Raw genomic sequence first — 20,323 nt, 5'->3', positions numbered from 1 at the left:
CAGGAGGCTGAGGCAGGAGAATTGCCTGAACCCAGGGGGCGGAGGTTGCAGTGAGCCGAGATCGCGCCATTGCACTCCAGCCTGGGTAACAAGAGCGAAACTCCGTCCCAAAAAAAAAAAAAAAAAAAAAGAAATCAATGTTTCTAGGAGGTTTTTGTGGTTGTTAAGCATTCTTATCTTTTAGAGATATACAGCATGACACTTAAAATTAAATACAGCATCTAGAATTTGCTTCAAAATAATCCAGAGGATGGAGATGAAATGGAGGTATAAATAAATTTAATAATTATTATGGTAATGATCAAAAGTAGGTGATGAGTTCATAGAATTTACATTATTCTCTGTGTTATACATGTTTGAAATGTCACTAATAAAAATTTTGGCCAGGCACAGTGGCTCACGTCTGTAATTCAAACACTTTGAGAAGCCCAGGCAGGAGGATTGCTTGAGCCTAGGAGTTTGAGACCAACCTGGGCAACATAGGGAGACTCCATCTCTACAAAAAGTAAAAATAAAAAATTAGCTGGGCATGGTGGTTCACACCTATAATCCCAACTACTTGGGAGGCTGAGGTGGGAGGATTGCTTGAGCCCAGGAATTAGAGGCTATAATAAGCCATGATCACGGCACTGCAATCCAGCCTAGGCGACAGAGCAAACTCTGTCTCAATAAATAAATAAAATAAAAATAAAACTTATTAGAGGCAGGGCGCAGTGGCTCACACGTGTAATCCCAGCACTTTGGGAGGCTGAGGCAGGCAGATCACTTAAGCCCAGGAGTTCAAGAGCAGCCTAGGCAATATGGCAAAACTCTGTCTCTACAAAAAAATACAAAAATAGCCAGGTGTGGTGGTGTGCACCTGTAGTGCCAACTATTTGGGAGACTGAAGTGGAAGGACAGTTTAAGCCCAGGAGACGGAGGTTGCAGTGAGCCGAGATCATGCCACTGCACTCCAGCCTGGGTAACAGGGCCAGACCCTGTCTAAAAAATTTTTTTTTATTTTTTAGAAATAAAACTGTTAAAAGGAAAAATTAGAACAAAAAATGTGGGAGCCAGGTGCAATGTAATGCACCTGTAGTTTCAGCTGCTCAGGAGGATGAAGCATGAGGATTTGAGCCCAGCAGTTCGAGACTGTAGTATGCAATGCTGGTGCCTGTGGATAGCCACTGCACTCCACCTGAGTAACAGAGTGAGACCCATTTCAAAGCAAAACATAACAAAAAGTGCAGAAACTCATATTGGGTTTCTAGAACTTAATGAATCCTATAATACTCAAGGTTATAAAATTAACCAGTGGTCAAAACTACACAGAAATTGCTTGCAGTGACCTTACAAAGCCAGCATAGGCTAGCTTCATCATCTTTCATAGCAAGCTTGCTACAAAGATTTCATATCATCTTGCTGCTCATAAGGAGTGAGTGTCCAAGTAACAGCATTATAAAAATCTGTCTCATCTGCACACAGATCTGCATAGTGGTCTTCAATGAAGTATTTTCCTAAGAAACTAATCTTCCCTTACTTGTCCAATGTTAATTATTCTATATATTTCAAAATGTGCTAATTGAGACAAGGATTTTCTATAGTATATCTTTCATGCAATTTCTGCTTGAGGAAGAAAAAAACTGACCAATAATTTTAAAAATAAAAATAGGCTGATTATGGGTTTTCTTTTAAAAGGTATAGCACATTGGTTTTTACAAAATAGTATCAGGAATTGGACATAAAAAATACACCTACCCTGAAATACAGAATATGTAGCTTTAAAACATATTTCATGCTCAGTAGTAAAACCTTCTATATTTATGAGAAGGGGCCAAAAACTTCTTCCTGAACTAGCAAAGGTCACAAACTATCAGCTGGCAGACTGAATTTGGTCCACGGATGTGTTTTCTTCGGCGTGCAAAGTACTATTTTTTAGTTGCATTAGTTGACATTAAGAAATCACAAGATTTCCCATAAATACTCAGTTTTCTGGTTTCTTTTGAAAAACTGCAAGCTTGGACAACACTAGGTTTCTGGTCCCAAGTAGCACTGGCCCCCTGAAGACAAGCAATCTTTCTCCTCCAGAAAGGCGGCCAACCAGGGCTCATCAGTTATCTACAGACCACACTGTCCCTGTGGGTTTGAGACTCTTGTCACATAGGTTTCCAATTAAGTAGCCCTTTGTTTAAAACATAAAGTCTATGGAATTTACTAAATATCTACATTTTGTCTGTCAGCATATTCAAAAAGGCAAATTATACATTCAGCCAACTTTTGAGCCAGAAGGACCAGAAAGGCAAAAGTTAAGTGATCTTCCTCAAAAACATTCAGCAAATCAGTGAGTCTACTTGAAGACTCCTAACTCCTGCCTTCAATTTGGAGTTCTCCCATTACTGTACGCCTCGTAATCCTCTCTCAATTTTAAAGTTCTAGCTGAAAACCAGAAAGGGTATCTGGCATCTTTAGTGAGTAGACCATTATTGTAAGAAACTGTTGAGGTAATACTCAGCCATCCCTTAATACTCAGTTACCTTCAAATATATTATGAAAATACACAAAAGCTCCAACAACTTAAAAATTAGTCAAAAAATAGCCAGTTATGGTGACACATACCCGTAGTCCTAGCTACTAAGGAGGCTAAGACAAGAGGATCGCTTGAGCCCACGAGTTCGAGGCTGCAATGAGCTATGATTGTGCCACTGTATTTTAGCCTCGGTGAGAGAGTGAGACTGTCTCTAAAAAAATAAATAATAAATAAGTCAACTGAGTACATTATTCAGCCTTAAAAAGGAATGAAATTCTGACATATCTTATAATATAGATGTGCCTTGAAAACATTATGCTAAGTGAAATAAGGCAGACATAAAAGGACAAATATTGTATTATTCTACATATGTAAGGCAGCTAAAATAGTAGCAATAAAAAGTGTAGTAGTGGTTATCAGGGGCTGGTTGTAGTGGAAAGAAAGAGAATGGGGAGTCATTATGTAATGGGTATGGGGTTTCAGCATGGAATGACAAAAACGTTCTGCAAATGGATACGATAACAGTTGCATAATAATGTGAATGTACTTAGCGCCACTGAACTGTCCACTTAAAAACCATTAAAATGGTCAATTTTATGTTATGTATATTTTAACACAATAAAAATAAAGTCACCTGAGGCTACCTAGGGGTGTACATTTGTCAAAGCTCAGCAAATATACGTTTGAAATTTACATTTTCTTACAATGTATAAATCTTACATTTAAAGAAAAACACTCAAAGGTTGGGCACAGTGACTCACACCTATAATCCCAGCACTTTAGGAGGCTGAGGTGGGTGGATCACTTGAGGTCAGGAGTTTGAGACCAGCCTGGCCAACATGGTAAAATCCTGTCTCTAGTAAAAATACAAAAAAATTAGCCTGGCATTAGGTAGGGCACATGCCTGTAATCCCAGCTATTTGGGTGGCTGAGGTATGAGAATTGCTTGAACCTGGGAGGCAGAGGTTGCAGTGAGCTGAGATCACGCCACTGCACTCCAGCCTGGGTGACAGAGACACACCCGGTCTCAAAACAAACAGCAACAACAAAAACCATCAAAACAAATATTCAATACTAGTAAACAATGTGCATGCTAAAATATTTAACAAGTGTATCAATGTCTGCACTTTACTTTGAAATGTTTAAAAAAGATGGATTGATGGAAGGATAGAGGGATGGATGGATACATGAAAAAGCAAGAATAGTCAGATGTTAATAGCAGAATCTGACCGGGTGCAGTGGCTCATGTCCGTAATCCCAGCACTTGGGAAGGCCAAGGGAGGAGGATTGCTTGAGCCCAAAAGTTCGAGACCAGCCTAGGCAACAAAGAAAGACCCCATCTCTACAAAAAATACCAAAATAAATAAGTATTAGCTGGGTACCAGGCAGGCACCTGTGGTTCCAACTACTTAGGAGGCTGAGGTAGGAGGATGACTTGAGCTCAGGAAGTCAAGGCTACAGTAAGCCATGATCACACCACTGCATTCCAGCCTGGGCAACAGAGTGGGGCCCTGTCTCAAAAAAAAAAAAAAAAAGGATCTATGTGGTAGTCTAGGTGGTAGGTATATGCATGTTCATTATAAAATTCTTTCAACTTTCTTGAATGTTTGAAATTTTTCATAATAAAATGTTGGGAGGAATGAGGGAAAAACGGGCTACTTGAAAGTCTCTCTGACACTCTCCTCTATTTTAAGCCCACAGTCATTATATGCTTACTGCATTATAATGCAACAATATTTTTTAGAAAGTAAGAAATAGTCTACAATGCTAACATAAAGCAAGCATGTTCCAGAATTTTATTTATTTATTTATTTTAAGAAACAGGGTCTCAATCTGTCTCCCAGCTGGAGAGCAAAGGCTCAATAAGAGCTCACTGTAACCTGGAACTCCTTGGTTCAAGTGACCCACCTTCCTGTCTCAGCCTCTTGAGTAACTGGGACTATAGAGAAGCACCATGATGCTTGGCTAAGTTTTAAATGTTTTTGTATAGATGGGGTTTTGCCATTTTACCCACGTTGGTTTTGAACTCCTAGTCTTAGGATATCCTCCAGCCTTGGCCTCTCAAAGTGCTGGAATCACAGGCATGAACCACCGTGCCTGGCTCCAGAACAATTTTTAAAGCTCCTTTTTCCTTTATCCTGCCATTGATTCCTTTATTGCTAGAAGGTCCCAATCAAGACTTTAATAGAACAAATGCAAACTACAACCTACTAACTGTGCAGTGAAGAAACTATTGATTAGCTCATACCCTATTAGTTTTTCTTTTAATGGAGATAAGGAGGTACTTTGACTTTTTATCATATTACCCCATTGTCTGACTTTTTAGAAAGAACATGCATTCATTTTATAACTCTGAAAAATATATTTTCTAAATTTGGTGTGTTTTTAAAAATTTTCTACGAATTCCCCTTTCAATCTAGTGAATAGGAACTAATAAAATGACAAAATATTAATATGTTAATTTTGCAATTTTTATAACAATCAAGATTTCTCCATAAAAGGTTCCTCTATAGGCCTGTGTAACATAAAGGAAAACACTTGTGAAAAAAAGTAGAAGAAAAGAAAACTAGTTTTCCATATCATAGGAGAACAAAACCCCAGATAAAATTCTGACTAGGACTAAATATAGAAACTATGGTTCTAGAAGTTACAATTTCAACCAAGCAACTGTCTAAATATCTTAGATCACACAATTATAGTCTCTGAGATCTGCATTTAATACATAAAATCATTTTGCTTTCTATTATATTTCAGAACTTCAAAGTTTAAGCCACAATCCCACAAATAATACTTGGCTAATGGCCTTGCTTTTAGACAACTGATGGAGCTATTTATAACATACAATGCTGTTTTGTATGCTACATGACTCTCTACAGAAAGTACCCATATCAAAACACTCCTACTTATTTTACTATCTATTGGGGGAAAGGAGATGGGGAACAAGAGAGAGAGGACAGTCAACATTCTAGAAAACATGGGGGAAGGATTGCAGAGCACAAAAGAGGATGATTTCAACCACTCCTAGACCAGCTTTTCTCACACAGTTAACCAAATCACTTGAACTTGTCTATACTAGTTCCACTCATTCAGACTTGGTCTGACATGCCACCACATCTGGCTAATTTTTTTCTTTAATTTTGTAGAGATGGGGTCTCACCATGTTGTCCATACTGGTCTCAAACTCCTGGCCTGAAGCAAACCTCCAATCTCAGCCTCCCAAAATGCTGAGATTACAGGTGGGAGCCACTGTGCTCAGCAGATAATATCTTTTTTTTTTTTTTTTTGAGACGGAGTTTCCCTCTTGTTACCCAGGCTGGAGTGCAATGGCGCGATCTCGGCTCACCGCAACCTCCGCCTCCTGGGTTCAGGCAATTCTCCTGCCTCAGCCTCCTGAGTAGCTGGAATTACAGGCACGTGCCACCATGCCCAGCTAATTTTTTGTAGTTTTAGTAGAGACGGGGTTTCACCATGTTGACCAGGATGGTCTCGATCTCTTGACCTCGTGATCCACCCGCCTTGGCTTCCCAAAGTGCTGGGATTACAGGCGTGAGCCACCGCGCCCGGCCGATAATATCTTTTTAAAAGGATGATTGTAAGAAGAAAAATGGGCTGGGTGCGGTGGCTCACGCCTGTAATCCTAGCACTTTCGGAAGACAAGGCGGGCAGATGACCTGAGGTCAGGAGTTCAAGACCAGCCTGGCCAACACGGCAAAACCCTGTCTCTACTAAAAGTAGAAAAATTTGCCGGGCATGGTGGCATGTGTCTATAATTCCTAGCAACTTGGGAGGCTGAGGCAGGTGAATTGCCTGAACCCAGGAGGTGGAGGTTGCAGTGAGTTGAGATCACACCACTGTATTCCACCCTGGGCATCAGAGCAAGACTTTGTCTCCAATGTATAAAAAAAAAAAAAGAAAAGAAAATGTCCTAAATGCCCTACTTTAACAATGCAACTGAACCTAAGAGAACCACATGAAGCTTCAAAGAAGATACACTACTGAGATAGAACAGAGCAAATGGTCACAAAAGGAAACATTTGAAAAGTGTGGATATTCTGAAATCAGGTCTTAGACTAAATTACTAACAATAAATACTCTGCTAATTTCTAAAAGAGCTAAATATATATGTTACCTTTAATAATTCTGAAGAAGGAAGTCTGATAAGTATAATTAATTTTTATATGCTTTATTGTCTAATCACTATTGAAAGATCATATGATTCAATGATCCAGTGATTTATCAGCTGATTTGATATTATGAGAGTGGACCTAAAATATACAAGTTCCCCAATACCTGCCATTTATAAATGATATAAAATCTTTCCAAAACAAACATTTGTTGAACACACAGTAAATTTCACACACTGTGCGAGGTTCTATGGGACAATAAAACTGAATACAGTACTAATCCTAGACTCAAAGAACTTAAACACTAATCTTTCTATTTTAATTATTACAACAGCCAGCTAAATGGAGTCTATTGCATGCGCGTCTTGTCTCACTCCAACCCACCATTTCTAAAATCTGCTTATATCTGTGGTAATAGAGATAATTTTTAGATTACTTACTGCCTAGTTTCTTAAAGTTTGCCACATAAGCACCTCAACAGGTAGGATAAAGAACCCGGGCCCTGGAGGCCTGGGGATGTAGACTGAAACTGCCATAGCAAGCCAAAATTTTCTTTATCCAATTCATGCATATATTACATTCACCTCCATAATACAGCCATATATGATTTTAATGAAAATAATGATGGCTTTTCTCCCCTGAGTTGAGTAAAATGACACTCTCATAAAAATACCTGAAAGACGGAGTCAAAAGCCTTCAGCCATTCCAACTACATGTCCCACAGCAACAAAGCAATGCCATAATCACATCAAAGTACTTGCAACACAATCCTCCCCCATGGCCATTCCCACACACACACACACACACACACACACACACACACACCCACCCCCTTAATGTTTCATGCCACTCCTGTTCCTTTTCCTGGAATTCTCGTCCCTACTTATCCAACTACTAACAAGCTTGTATTCATCCTGCCAGATTTCACTCAAGCATCCCCTCTTCTGTGATGCTGTCCTGACCACCCAAACAGTTAACCATGCTTTCTTGGGTTCCCTCTGTACCTCTCATACACCTACTATAGTACCTTATTTCAGAAGTATTATTTTCTTTGTTTAGTCATCTTTTTTCTCACTAAGCTATAATCTTCTTCTTAAGGACAGAAGCTTCATTTAATTTATGTTTGTATTTGTAAGGCCCAACAGTGCCTGACACACGATGGCTGTTAAATTAATGTTTGCCAAATAAATAAGTAGAGAGATAAATGAATAAGTGTCACTCCCTAAACTCTCCCCTATTTTTCATCATATCACTTATAGCCTCCAAACATACTATAATTCACTTTTTTATTATCTTTGTGTAGCTTTTTCACTGATATATTAATAATTCCAGCACCAAGAACAGTACCTGAGACACAGTAGGCACTCAATAGCTATTGAATGAATGAAAGAAATATACTTGGTTATCTGGAACTGCTCAGATTATTCAATATAAAATGTGGCTCTTCCCATGAAATATTTTTTCAAAAAAAAAAGAAATGCCAGTATCCTTGATAAATGCAATAAATAACACCATTTTTATAAACTTTGAATAAAAGATACAATTTAATTACACAACTAGTATATATCAATTTTTAAAGGCTGGGCATGGTAGCTCACACCTCTAATCCCAGCAGTTTGGGAGGTCAAGGCAGGCAAATCACATGAGGTTAGGGGTTCGAAATCAGCCTGGCCAACATGGTGAAACCCTATCTCTCCTAAAAATACAAAAATTAGCCACGTGTAGTGGCACATGCCTATAATCCCAGCTACTTAGGAGACTGAGACAGGAGAATCACTTGAACCCAGGAGGCAGAGGTTGCAGTGAGCTGAGATCATGCCGCTGTACTCCAGCCTGAGCAAAAGAGAGAGGTTCCATCTCAAAAAATATATATATTTTTTTATATACTGCATATATATATGCACAACATGTATGAATCTTTTAAACCACACTAACTGGAGATCGATGTTTTTTGTTTGGTCTACATTAAATTGTGCATACATTAGTACATGTTGTGCATATATATATATATATGCATATATATATATAAATAAATATATATTTATATTTATTTTTATATATTTTATATATTTTTATATATTTTATTTATAAAATATATATTTATATTTTATACATATATATTTATATGTATATTATATATCCAATATTATATATATAATTATATATTATATATATGTATAATATAATATATTATATATCGGATATTATATATCGGATACATAATATATATTATATATCGGATACATAATATATATTATATATCGATACATAATATATATTGTATATTGGATATTATATATTGGATATATAATATACATATATAAATAAATATATATATTTTTTAATGTAGCTCAAACAAAACAAAATGTGGATCTCCAGTTAGTGTGGTTTAAAAATTATTGGCTCAGAATTTAACCTATAAAGTAGAATAAAAGTAGAATACTTTCCTGGTATCCTCATTTTTTTCAACGTAAAGCTTCCCATTATTTTTCAAAAAAAATTTTTTAAATACATTCTTCATAATGATTTCTATATCCCAAAAAAATGAAATATATTTATTTCTATATCCCAAAATATAAAATATATTTATTTTAAAAAACATATTTTCTAATTATGAATAAATTAATAATTACCAATTAAATGTTTACCAATATTAAAATTCTAGACACTCACAGGTAAACTTGTGGGTTTTTTAAATTTTTAACAATATATTCCAGAACATTAGTTTTCAGAAAATGCATAAAGATACTTACCCATCCTTGGTTTGATCGGCTACTCCTGCCAAGAGCTGCACAATCTTTGGGTTACTATTTGGATCATTATACAGTCCAAGATAGCGCTGAACAAAGTCTTCTGGGGTCATGTAATGTTCTCCATCAACCTCAGTACTGGCATACTAAAAAAATAAATAATGTATACTGAAAACTTACCCAATATCATTTTATATCTAATAAATGTTTTGTGAAAAGGTCAATTAAAGGCCAGTATTAAAATCAAAGTAAAGATAATAAAAGCAGAATTTTTCTCTGGATACTGAAAAATCAAATACTCAGAGACTGATTTAAAAACATTTTATAGCCGGGCGCGGTGGCTCAAGCCTGTAATCCTAGCACTTTGGGAGGCCGAGGCGGGTGGATCACGAGGTCAAGAGATCAAGACCATCCTGGTCAACATGGTGAAACCCCGTCTCTACTAAAAATACAAAAAATTAGCTGGGCATGGTGGTGCGTGCCTGTAATCCCAACTACTCAGGAGGTTGAGGCAGGAGAATTGCCTGAACCCAGGAGGCGGAGGTTGCGGTGAGCCGAGATCGCGCCATTGCACTCCAGCCTGGGTAACAAGAGCGAAACTCCGTCCCCAAAAAAAAAAAAAAAAAAAAAAAACATTTTATAGTACTAATATTGCACAACATGTGTGAATCTTGAAAACGCTGTAAGCGAAAGAAGCCAGACACAAAAGGCCATATATAATGTGACATCATTCACATGGCATGTCCACAATAGGCAAGTCTATAGAATCAAAAAGTAGAACATCAGTTGCCTGGAGCGGAAAGAGAGGGGGAATGGGAATTAACTGCTTATTGGCTATCACGTTTCTCTTTGGGGATGAAGATGATGAAAACGTTCTGGAATTAGATGTAATATCATAAAACATTGTAAATTACATTTTAAAAAAACAATGAATTGTATACTTAAAATCATTAAAATGGTGAATTTTATGTTATGTGAATTTTATCTCAATTAAAGATACATATACTGATAAAAGACATGAAAAAGACTAAGAAAATGAAGGGGCGGTCAAGATCTGAAAGTGAGAATACAGCCTCTGTAAACTCCCAGAGGCTTCCTGTCTACAAGAACACCAGGGGGACACATAACCTGCCAAACCATAGAAGTGAAATGAATGAGAAAGGCATAACAAACAAGACTTTTCATTATTCCAAGTTCCAGTAGCTGGAAAAAGGAAATAAATTAAAATATTCTTTGACATCAGTAATTTTTTACATCAATAATTTTTAAAAATAAATAATACCTGCATCAAAGAAACTCGTATTTTAAGGGTTTTATATACTATGGGATGACCAAACATGAACAACCAAAGCTTTTCTCCTTGAGTTGCATCAGACTGATTGTTACTTCAGTCAACCAACAAAGCAGTAAGATCAGAACTAAAGAATACAAGGGCTCACAAAATGTCAAGAATGAAAAATTAAAATGAAAATCTACACCAGGGTCTGGCCCATCATTGTAAAATTGCAGGACATCCAAATGAAGTGAAAATTCTACAAGTTTTCAGACAGAAAAACCAGGTCACATATAAAGAATCATGAATCAAAGGCATCATGTCCTCAAGAACCCTGCTTTTTTTCCCTTAGCACCTCTAACATACTTTATATTTCACTATGTTTATTGTCTATCTACCAATTAGAATGTGTCACAAGGGAAAGAATCTTTGTCTGATTTGTTTACTGATATATCCCAAACACCAAGAATGATGCCTGGCTTATAGTAGGCACTCAGTAAATATTTGTCAAATGAATGAATTGGTAATAGGAACACAAATAACTAGGCAAATGAAAAATTCGGTAATTTTTAATTATGAGAAATTAATTTTATTGTGCAAAAACAGAAAATATTATCATAATCCATGATGGCTCAAAATAAACAGTATTTATAGTCATAATAATATAGATATCAAATGTTAATTTAGTAAAAATTATAAATAGGCCAAGTACAGTGGTTCATGCCTGTAATCCCAACACTTTGGGAGGCCAAGGTGGGCAATTGCTTGAGCCCAGGAGTTCAAGATTGGCCTGGGCATCATGGCAAAACCCCATCTCTACAAAAAATACACAAATCTGATGGGCATGATGTCATATGCCTGTAGTCCTAACTACTCAGGAGGCTGAGGTGGGAGGACTGCTTGAGCCAGAGAGGTGGGGGTTGCAGTGAGCCATGATCATGTCACTGTACTCCATCATCGGCAACAAAGCAAGACCCTGTTTCGAAAATAAATACACATATATACACACACACACACACACACACACACACACACACACGCGCGCGCACACACAGAGGAATGGGAGAGGAAGTAGTATAAGGAAGTTAAGACTTCAGCTACTGTAACAGAAAGTAAAAAATGTCTAGAAATATCAATATAGAAATGTGAAGGGAAACAGCAAAAGAAATACCTAAAAAAAGTACAACTGGTTGTTTCTGGGAAGTGAGATGGGGAAGAAGAATCAGGGCAAAGGATTGTTGGTTTGTTTTCTGGTCAAGTATTGCAAATGTCTCCATTTATGTATCTGACTAAACAAAGCCACCTGTTTTTTCAATGAGAAAAAGTTAGGCCACGCACCGTGGCTTACACCTGCAGTCCGAGCACTTTGGGAGGCTGAGGCAGGCAGATCACCTGAGGTCGGGAGTTCAAGACCAGCCTGACCAACATGGAGAAACCTCGTCACTACTAAAAATACAAAATTAGCCGGGTGTTGTGGTGCATGACTGTAATCCCAGCTACTGCGGAGGCTGAGGCAGGAGAATCTCTTGAATCCAGGAGGCAGAGGTTGCGGTGAGCTGAGATCACATCATTGCACTCCAGCCTGGGCAGTGAGCCAAGATCATGCCATTGCACTCCAGCCTGGGCAACAAGCGCAAATTCCATCCCCCCAACCAAAAAAAAAAAAAAAAAAAGCCACAGAGACTACCACAAGTGCTATAAGCCTGCATAAGAAGTAGCCCAGAGGCCGGGCACAGTGGTTCATGCCTGTAATCCCAACACTTTGGAAGGCCAAGGCAGGCATTATCACTTGAGGTCAAGAGTTCAAGACCAGTCTGGACAACATGGTGAAATACTGTCTCTATTAAAAATATAAAAATTAGCTAAGCGTGGTGGTATGCACCTTTAGTCCCACTACTTGGGAGACTGAGGTGGGAGAATCACTTGAACCTGGAAGACAGAGGTTGCAGTAAGCTGAGGTTGCGCCACTGCACTCCAGCTTGGGAGACAAAGCAAGACCCTGTCTCAAAAAAAAAAAAAAAAAAAACAAAAGTAGCCCAGGGATTGCTTGATGACTTGTGATACAGAATAAAAATAAAAAGAAGTAGCCCAAGGAAGACTTTTTTTTTTTACTAGTCAGTGCTACCAAAAGCATTCAAGAAATATCACCCCAAAATAAAGTTATGTCCTCAATACATGACTGTAAAAGCCATTCTTGAAGGGGTTTTGGGTTTAAACCCTAGCTCTACTACTCACCCTCTGTGAGTTCCTAGACCAGTTTATTTTCCTCCCAGGCCTCTAAATATTTCACACACTTATACAATGAGGACAAAATAATCTTTGAAATTTCAAAACAATAAATATATAAACATAGGATAAAGAAAACAAGTTTCAAAATAATGAGTATATAAACCTAGGATAAAGAAAAAGCAAACTGTTAAGATATTTATACTAATAGTAAGTAAATTCTATCAATTCCTGACAATTGCTTCACTTTGTTTTTTGGCTGGAGTGCAGTGGCACAAACTCAGCTCACTGCAATCTCCACCTCCTGGGTTCAAGCAATTCTGTCTCAGCCTCCTAAGTAGCTGATGTACAACATAACTGGACATGTTCCACCAAGATCACAAAACCACTAGAGTTAAGAACAGCAGGAGTGAGGAAAGGCACAACATGAGGAAGACTGCAGCGACTGGAAAGAAGGATGGACACAAGGAAGTCTAAAAATAGACTGTAAGGAGACTGACAAGTTAGTTACTAGTTACTGTTACTAGTTCCGTCCACCAGTAACCAGAATATGAGTTGCAAACAATGGTATGAGAAATATACTATGGGAACCAAAAAGGAGTGATTCATTTTCAGGACTGGTGGGATCAGGCCAGGGAATGGAGGGAGAAAGGCAACACTTGGAATGGACCTTAAAAGTTAAATCCAAAGGCTGGGCGCGGTGGCTCACGCTTGTAATCCCAGCACTTTGGGAGGCCGAGGCAGGTGGATCACGAGGTCAAGAGATCGAGACCATCCTGGTCAACGTGGTGAAACCCCGTCTCTACCAAAAATACAAAAATTAGCTGGGCATGGTGGCGCACGCCTGTACTCCCAGCTACTCGGGAGGCTGAGGCAGGAGAATTGCTTGAACCCAGGAGGCGGAGGTTGCGGTGAGCCGAGATCGCGCCATTGCACTCCAGCCTGGGTAACAAGAGCGAAACTCTGTCTCAAAAAAAAAAAAAAAAGTTAAATCCAATTTCAATTGCAAGTGGAGAGAATGAGTATTTCAAGCTAAAAAAAACCTAATGTGAACAAATGTTGAAATAAAAAATACCTTTTTTTCTTTTCTGGGAGAAGGGTTAGTTGGAGAGAGATATGGTAATAAAAAGAGCGCATACAAATATATGTAGTAGAAAAGGCAGTTTGAGACCAAAGAGTGGAACACTTTGAATGCTAAACAGAAGAGTCTGAATTTTATTCTGTGAGCCGTGGGACACTATTAAAAGTTTTAGAAGAAAGGAAAAACATAATCCGATCTGTGCAATTCCTGACGGCAACATGAAAGTTGAGCAGAGGAGAGAGGAACTAACTCGGGACAGGGAGACTAAGAAGTGGCTATTACAAAGATACAGGTGAGGCCAGGCGCAATAGCCCACGCCTGCAATCCCAGCACTTTGGGAGGCTGAGGCAGGTGGATCACGTGAAGTCAGGAGTTCAAGACCAGCCTGGCCAACATGGTGAAACCCTGTCTCTACTAAAAATACAAAAATTAACCAGGTGTGGTGGTGGGCCGCCTGTAATCCCAGCTACTCGGGAGACTGAAGCAAGAGAACTGATTGAACCCAGGAGGTGGAGGTCCCAGAGAGCCGAGATCTTGCCATTGCATTCCAGCCTGGGCAACAAGAGGGAAACTCCGCCTCAAAAAAGAATGAAATAATGTCCTTGCAGCAACATGGATGCAGCTAGAGGCCATTATCCTAAGCACAATTAATGCAGAAACAGAAAACCAAATATCCCATGTTCTCATTTTTAACTGGGAACTAAATATTGGATATGAGGCAGGAGAACAGGCTCTGGAGGCAGGGAGCCTAAGTAAGGCCGTTTCACACTGACCTCCGAGAACTAAACTGAAAGGAAAATCCCAACTTTCCACAACTAAGTAACAAAAGCACCAGAAGCTACTCCCTTTGCAAACTCCCACCTTTTCTACCAGGCAGATGGGAAGTTGGCTGTTTGCAAACAATCAGACTAACTGCAGGCAGAGTCTTTGTTTGCATTGAAGTGCAACTTTGTAACCTTGCCTTAGCTGCCTGACTGGTTGCTTTTTTGCAACCAATCAGATGTTTGCACAGGAGTGTGACCTTTGTAACTTCACTTCAGCCTGATTGGTTGCTTTGTGCAACCCGTCAGACCAATTGTGGGCCAGCACTTCATTTACATAAGGTGAGCACCAGGTGGCCAATGGGAAACCTCTAGGAGGTATTTGGACCCAAGAAGATTCTGTACCCAGGCCCTTAATCCCCTGCTCGGCAGCTCCCACACAGTGGAGTGTACTTTGTTTTCAATAAATCCCTGCTTTTTGTTCTTTCATTGCTTCATTCTTTCCTTGTTTTGCTGGGCGTTTTGTTCAATTCTTTGTTCAAAATGCCAAGAACCTGGACAACTTGCAGTCAAGACCCTCTACCAGTAACAGGTACACACAGACATAAAGACGGGTACAACAGACACTGGGGACTATTAGAGCAGAGAGAGAGAGAAAGGGCAAGGGGTGAAAAAAATCCTGTTTGGTACCATGCTCACTACCTGGATGACAGAATCTACAGAAGCCCAAACCTCAACATCACACGATATACCCTTGTAACAAACGTGCACATGAACCTCTTGAATCTAAAATTTTAAAAAATTTAAAGTGTACGTAAAATTTAAAACTGTACGTATGGAATCTCCAACATTCCATACATACAGTGTACTTTAAATAATGTAAAGAATGTCAACATTCTTGACTTTAAAACTATCAGGAAATAGAGCAGCCTTAGCACAAACCACAAAGGTCACAGCAGCTAACAGGGAAAACAAATGCTTTAGTTGACATGTACTGAAACAGGCTTTGTCAGTATCTGGGGTTATAAATGATGCCAGAGAACCACTTACCCTGAAGTATTTTGCCAGTGTTTTCTCCAGCTCTCCTAGTCTATTTTAACTTAATTTTAGCTGAAAGATAGAGTGTATAGCTCAGAGGGAAAAAACATTAGGCTTCTCTCATCCGTAAGGAGTCAGTACTTGACTTCTACAGGAGACAGTTAACTAATTAACTCATTAAATTAGAGACAATTACTTGGCAATGTCTGTAAGCCTGTTGCCTCAACAGCAGAGCCAAAGAGGGAGTTTAGAACTGAAACTAGAATCTATCTATCCACAGTCAGTCAAAAATGCTAAAATATTTCAGGTATTATGCTAATAGAGAAAAGCTGGTACCTCGAAAATTGGTGATATATTTAAGTCAGAGGGTTTTGTTTGTTTTTTTAAACAGGGTCTCTTTCTGTCACCCAGGCTGGAGTGGCAGGATGACGGCTCACTGGAGCCTCGACCTCCCAGACTCAAGTGATCCTCCCACCTCAGCATCCTGAGTAGCTGGGTCCAGAGGTATGTGCCACCATGCTCAGCTAAGCTTTTTAATTTTTATTTTTTGTAAAGATGGGGGTCCCACTATGCTGCCCCCCAACACATACATACTTAGTTTATCAAGCAATTTAATTGTTTCATAATATAATTTTCATTTTGTTCCCATCTTTTCAAAGGATGAACTAAAATGACTTTGGATGAAATTACCCAAATACGTCTATACTCCATATAACTTTAGAGTTAATCATTTGCCATTTCAAAGATATCTCTCAAGCAGTTGTAAATCCCTCTTGAGCAAGAAGTCAAGGACATATGAAAGACACTGACATAAAGTAGCTGACAGTATCTGAAATGTATCTGAAATAGCTGGTCCATTTTCTTGATTAAACTTTTTCCAAACCCAACTCAAGTATTTAAAATTTAAAAGATCATATAGCTTTGACATTTCCAGAAATATTTAAATTTACATTGACTATAGTTAGCATGTGCCTGGGAAAGCCTTGGCATTCTAAAGCTTGAGAAATAAAATAGATCTTATGAGAGATTAGAATACTCATATATTTAATCAAAATTATTGTTTATAAAAGATGGCAGGGTTTCATATATAGATGTGTATCATAATGACACTGAACTACCTCTAGCTCCAAATGAAAAGATCATGCCACTTAAAAATGTTTTGCCTACCAAGCCAACAGATCAACATACCAAGGCTTCAAGTGACTGGAATAAACTGGATAGCAGTAACTCCTTTGCAGTTCACCAAATTTAACCTTAAGTGACCTTTAGGATGCATGCAACCACCTGGGCACTGTGGCTCACGTCTGTAATCCCAGCATGTTGGGAGGACGAAGTGGGTGGATCACAAGGTCCGAAGTTCCAGACCAGCCTGGTCAATATGGTGAAACCCCGTCTCTACTAAAAATACAAAAATTAGCCAGTTGCAGTGGTGGGCACCTGTAAACCTAGCTACTTGGGAGGCTGAGGCATGAGAATTGCTTGAACCCAGGAGACGGAGGTTGCAGTGAGCCAAGACTGTACCATTGCACTCCAGCCTGGGCAACAAGAGCAAGACTTTCATCTCAAAAAAAAAAAAAAGGATATATGCAACCTATGTTATTATGTGAACTACACATTACAAAGACTGACACACAACCCTGAATATCCATTAAGAAAAGAAAGTTAAGGCTGGGCACGGTGGCTCACACCTGTAATCCCAGCACTTTGGGAGGCTGAGGTAGGTACATCAGGAGGTCAGGAGATCAAGACCATCCTGGCCAACATGGTGAAACCTCAGCTTTACTAAAATACAAAAAATTAGCCAGGTGTGGTAGCTGCACACCTGTAGTTCCAGCTACTTGGGAGGCTGAGGCAGGTGAATCATTTGAACCTGGGAGGTGGAGGTTGCAGTGAGCTGAGATCACGCCACTGCACTCCAGCCTGGTGACAGAGAAAGACTCTGTCTCAAAAAAAAAAAAAAAAAAGAAAGAAAGAAAGAAAAAAAAAGTTAAAATTCAATTATTTGAATGAGTAAAAAGCCCAAATACTCTAAAATTAAAAATTACTTGTTTAAATAATTTCAGTTTGTAAACAGATCCTTTGATGTTTTATATCTCTAGAAGATATTCCAGAGACTATAAAGAAAAATTCTGATGTATTGTGACTACAAAACTGGTTACTTTAAAAAAAATTATATGGTGCATCAAGATAAAGGATTTTTCAAGTATGCACACAAAAACTAAGGCAATATATCTAGAAATACTGGTTTTTAAGCCAAAAATCTGCTGAGATCAAACCTCTCAGGTTATTCTGCATTCATTTTGAAACTGTGTGCTGGGCACTATGCCTGGTACCTGGTATTGGGAATGCAAAGATCAACAAGACACAGAGCCTGCTGTCAAGTAGCTCAGAGATGATGGCATCATGGACACTAAAACTGGGTCAGAAAACTTGGGTTCTAAATTCCTGTGCCATTAACTCAAGAATTTTTGGGCAAAACATGCAGATTCTCAGAGCCTCTTCTCTAACATGGTTTTGCAGAAAAAGTGCTGTCCTAGTGTTAGGCAGAAGTGACATCTTGAACACCAAAGTACTTGGAAATTGTAAAATATATGCATATTGAAAAAATTACTGTAAAATGCTTAGAAACAGAAAAGCAAAAGATCTCAATTTCCCTCCATGCTTAGTGAATTTTTCTGCTTTTGCCTAAACATGAAGAAATTATTGTTCTAATCTTTCATCTTTCTCCAAGACAAAGTTTCCCTGGTTGGCTTCCAGGATTCCTGGGCTTATCACGAGATCAGTCCTGACTGGTCTGGGCAGCTTTATGTGTGTCTAACCAACATGTGGCTGTAATATGAGTCAAAATAAACTGTTCCTCCATGACTTTGTTCCAACTGAGATGAACTGACATTTTCAGATCTTAATGTCCTTTCAATTTCAGTAACTCAAATGACAATGTCATGAAGTTCAGTAACTATAGATATCTCACAGAGCATTTTTCTCACATGGAAAAATGAATTATTTGAACAATAAAACAGGACAATATGTACCAAGGCAAGAACTGAGCACATGAAGCTAGTTCTCTTGCTGTCCTTCACTATTACGGCTCTTATTTCTAACAGAAGCCAAATTTAGTCAGGAATGCATGCTCTTTCACTACATAAGCACTCTGCATAAGGAGCAAAGACCACAGCAGATCTGACACACAAACCCTGTTACAACAGTACAATGTGTAATTTGCCTTATTTTATTATGTTGGCTCAATTAGAATAAAAGAGCATTCTATCATAAATAATATTTTATGAGAAAAAATCATTTTAAACACATATGGCCATTTTGACTTTTTAACAACTTTATTAAGCCATATTAATTTTTAAAAACAGGGATTTTAATTAGCAACATAAAATTTTTCCGATGTTACTAAAATCCACTACATGTACGTTAGGGAAAAGCAGTTGTATCTAATGTTAATTAGCACTTTCAGTTGTGTATTTTTGCATATACTAGAAACAAAACCTTTTATTGATTTTGCCAAAAGAAAATTCTTCAGAGCTCTGCCTTCCTAACTCAGATTGCTTCCATGAATACCATGTGCTTATTTTTGTTGTTCTTTTAACATATTTTCACGGTCCACTACAGTAAGCGCTACTGTCAGCTACTGAACAATGCAATTTCTAACACAGCAGGGAGATCAAGACCCTTATTAATCACTGAAATCAACTGAAGCTATGATAATAAACCAGTTCTACCAAAGCAATTTTTTCCCTCAAAATAACCAAAAACCTTGGAAATAAAATAATGACCCAAAAAACCTAATAACTGGAACTAGAATGCTTCCCAGGGCAAATTAAATTGAATAATTAATTGCATTATTCCTTAAATAAATACTTCAATCTCTTGGTCTAAGTAACCATGGGAACATACAAGAGCATATATATGCATAAGCCTGGGCAAATCATGTCGCTTTGACAATCAAGGTACTGCTCCTAGGGGAATGGAATGCCTTAATGTTGATAAGCCTTGATTAAATACCAAGATTTTTACCAGAGAGAAACAACCTTTACCATAATAGAGTGCAGAAAGTATTAAAAGATCTAAGAAACAGATCAACCAAATGCAATGTATGAACCTGGCTTGAATTCTGTTTTTAACAAAGCTACTTAAAAATATATGAAACAATCAGAGAACTTCAACACTCAAAGGAAATTGATGATAAGACTTTAGGTGTGATAATGGTATTACGGTTTGGTTAATTTTTCAGTCTTTTTAGATATACATACTGAACTATTTATGGATACCGCAATATGATGACTGAGAACTGCTTCAAAATAAGCCAGTGTGGCTGTAATACAAATGAAGCAAGATTAACCACGATAATTGGTGATGCTGAATGACAGAGATATGATGATTCATTAGTGCTAATTTAAAACCTTTTTATTTTTTTGAGATGGAGCCTCCCTCTGTCACCCAGGCTGGAGTGCAGTGGCACGACCTTGGCTCACTGCAACCCTCTGCCTCCTACGTTCTCCTGCCTCAGTCTCCTTAGTAGCTGGGATTACAGGTGTGTGCTACCACCCCTGGC

General features: G+C 38.3%; 1 protein-coding gene across 4 annotated transcripts in view; it reads right to left on the bottom strand.

Annotated features, from left to right (window-relative positions):
- The window catches only part of SLC25A12 (solute carrier family 25 member 12), a 237,288-nt gene that overhangs the window by 81,154 nt on the left and 135,811 nt on the right, over window positions 1-20,323 (bottom strand). For all 4 annotated transcript variants that reach the window (XM_032292951.1, XM_032292952.1, XM_032292954.1 and 1 more), the window contains exon 3: window positions 9,384-9,526. In XM_032292951.1, coding sequence (XP_032148842.1) covers window positions 9,384-9,526 — 143 coding nt within the window. The remainder of the gene's footprint in view (window positions 1-9,383; window positions 9,527-20,323) is intronic.

Source organism: Sapajus apella, unplaced genomic scaffold, assembly GCF_009761245.1.
Source record: "Sapajus apella isolate SASKATOON/1434 unplaced genomic scaffold, GSC_monkey_1.0 scaffold28, whole genome shotgun sequence".
Classification (NCBI taxonomy): Eukaryota; Metazoa; Chordata; class Mammalia; order Primates; family Cebidae; genus Sapajus; species Sapajus apella.
The sequence above is the reverse complement of the archived record's forward strand: the minus strand, read 5'-3'. Positions and strand labels throughout refer to the sequence as shown.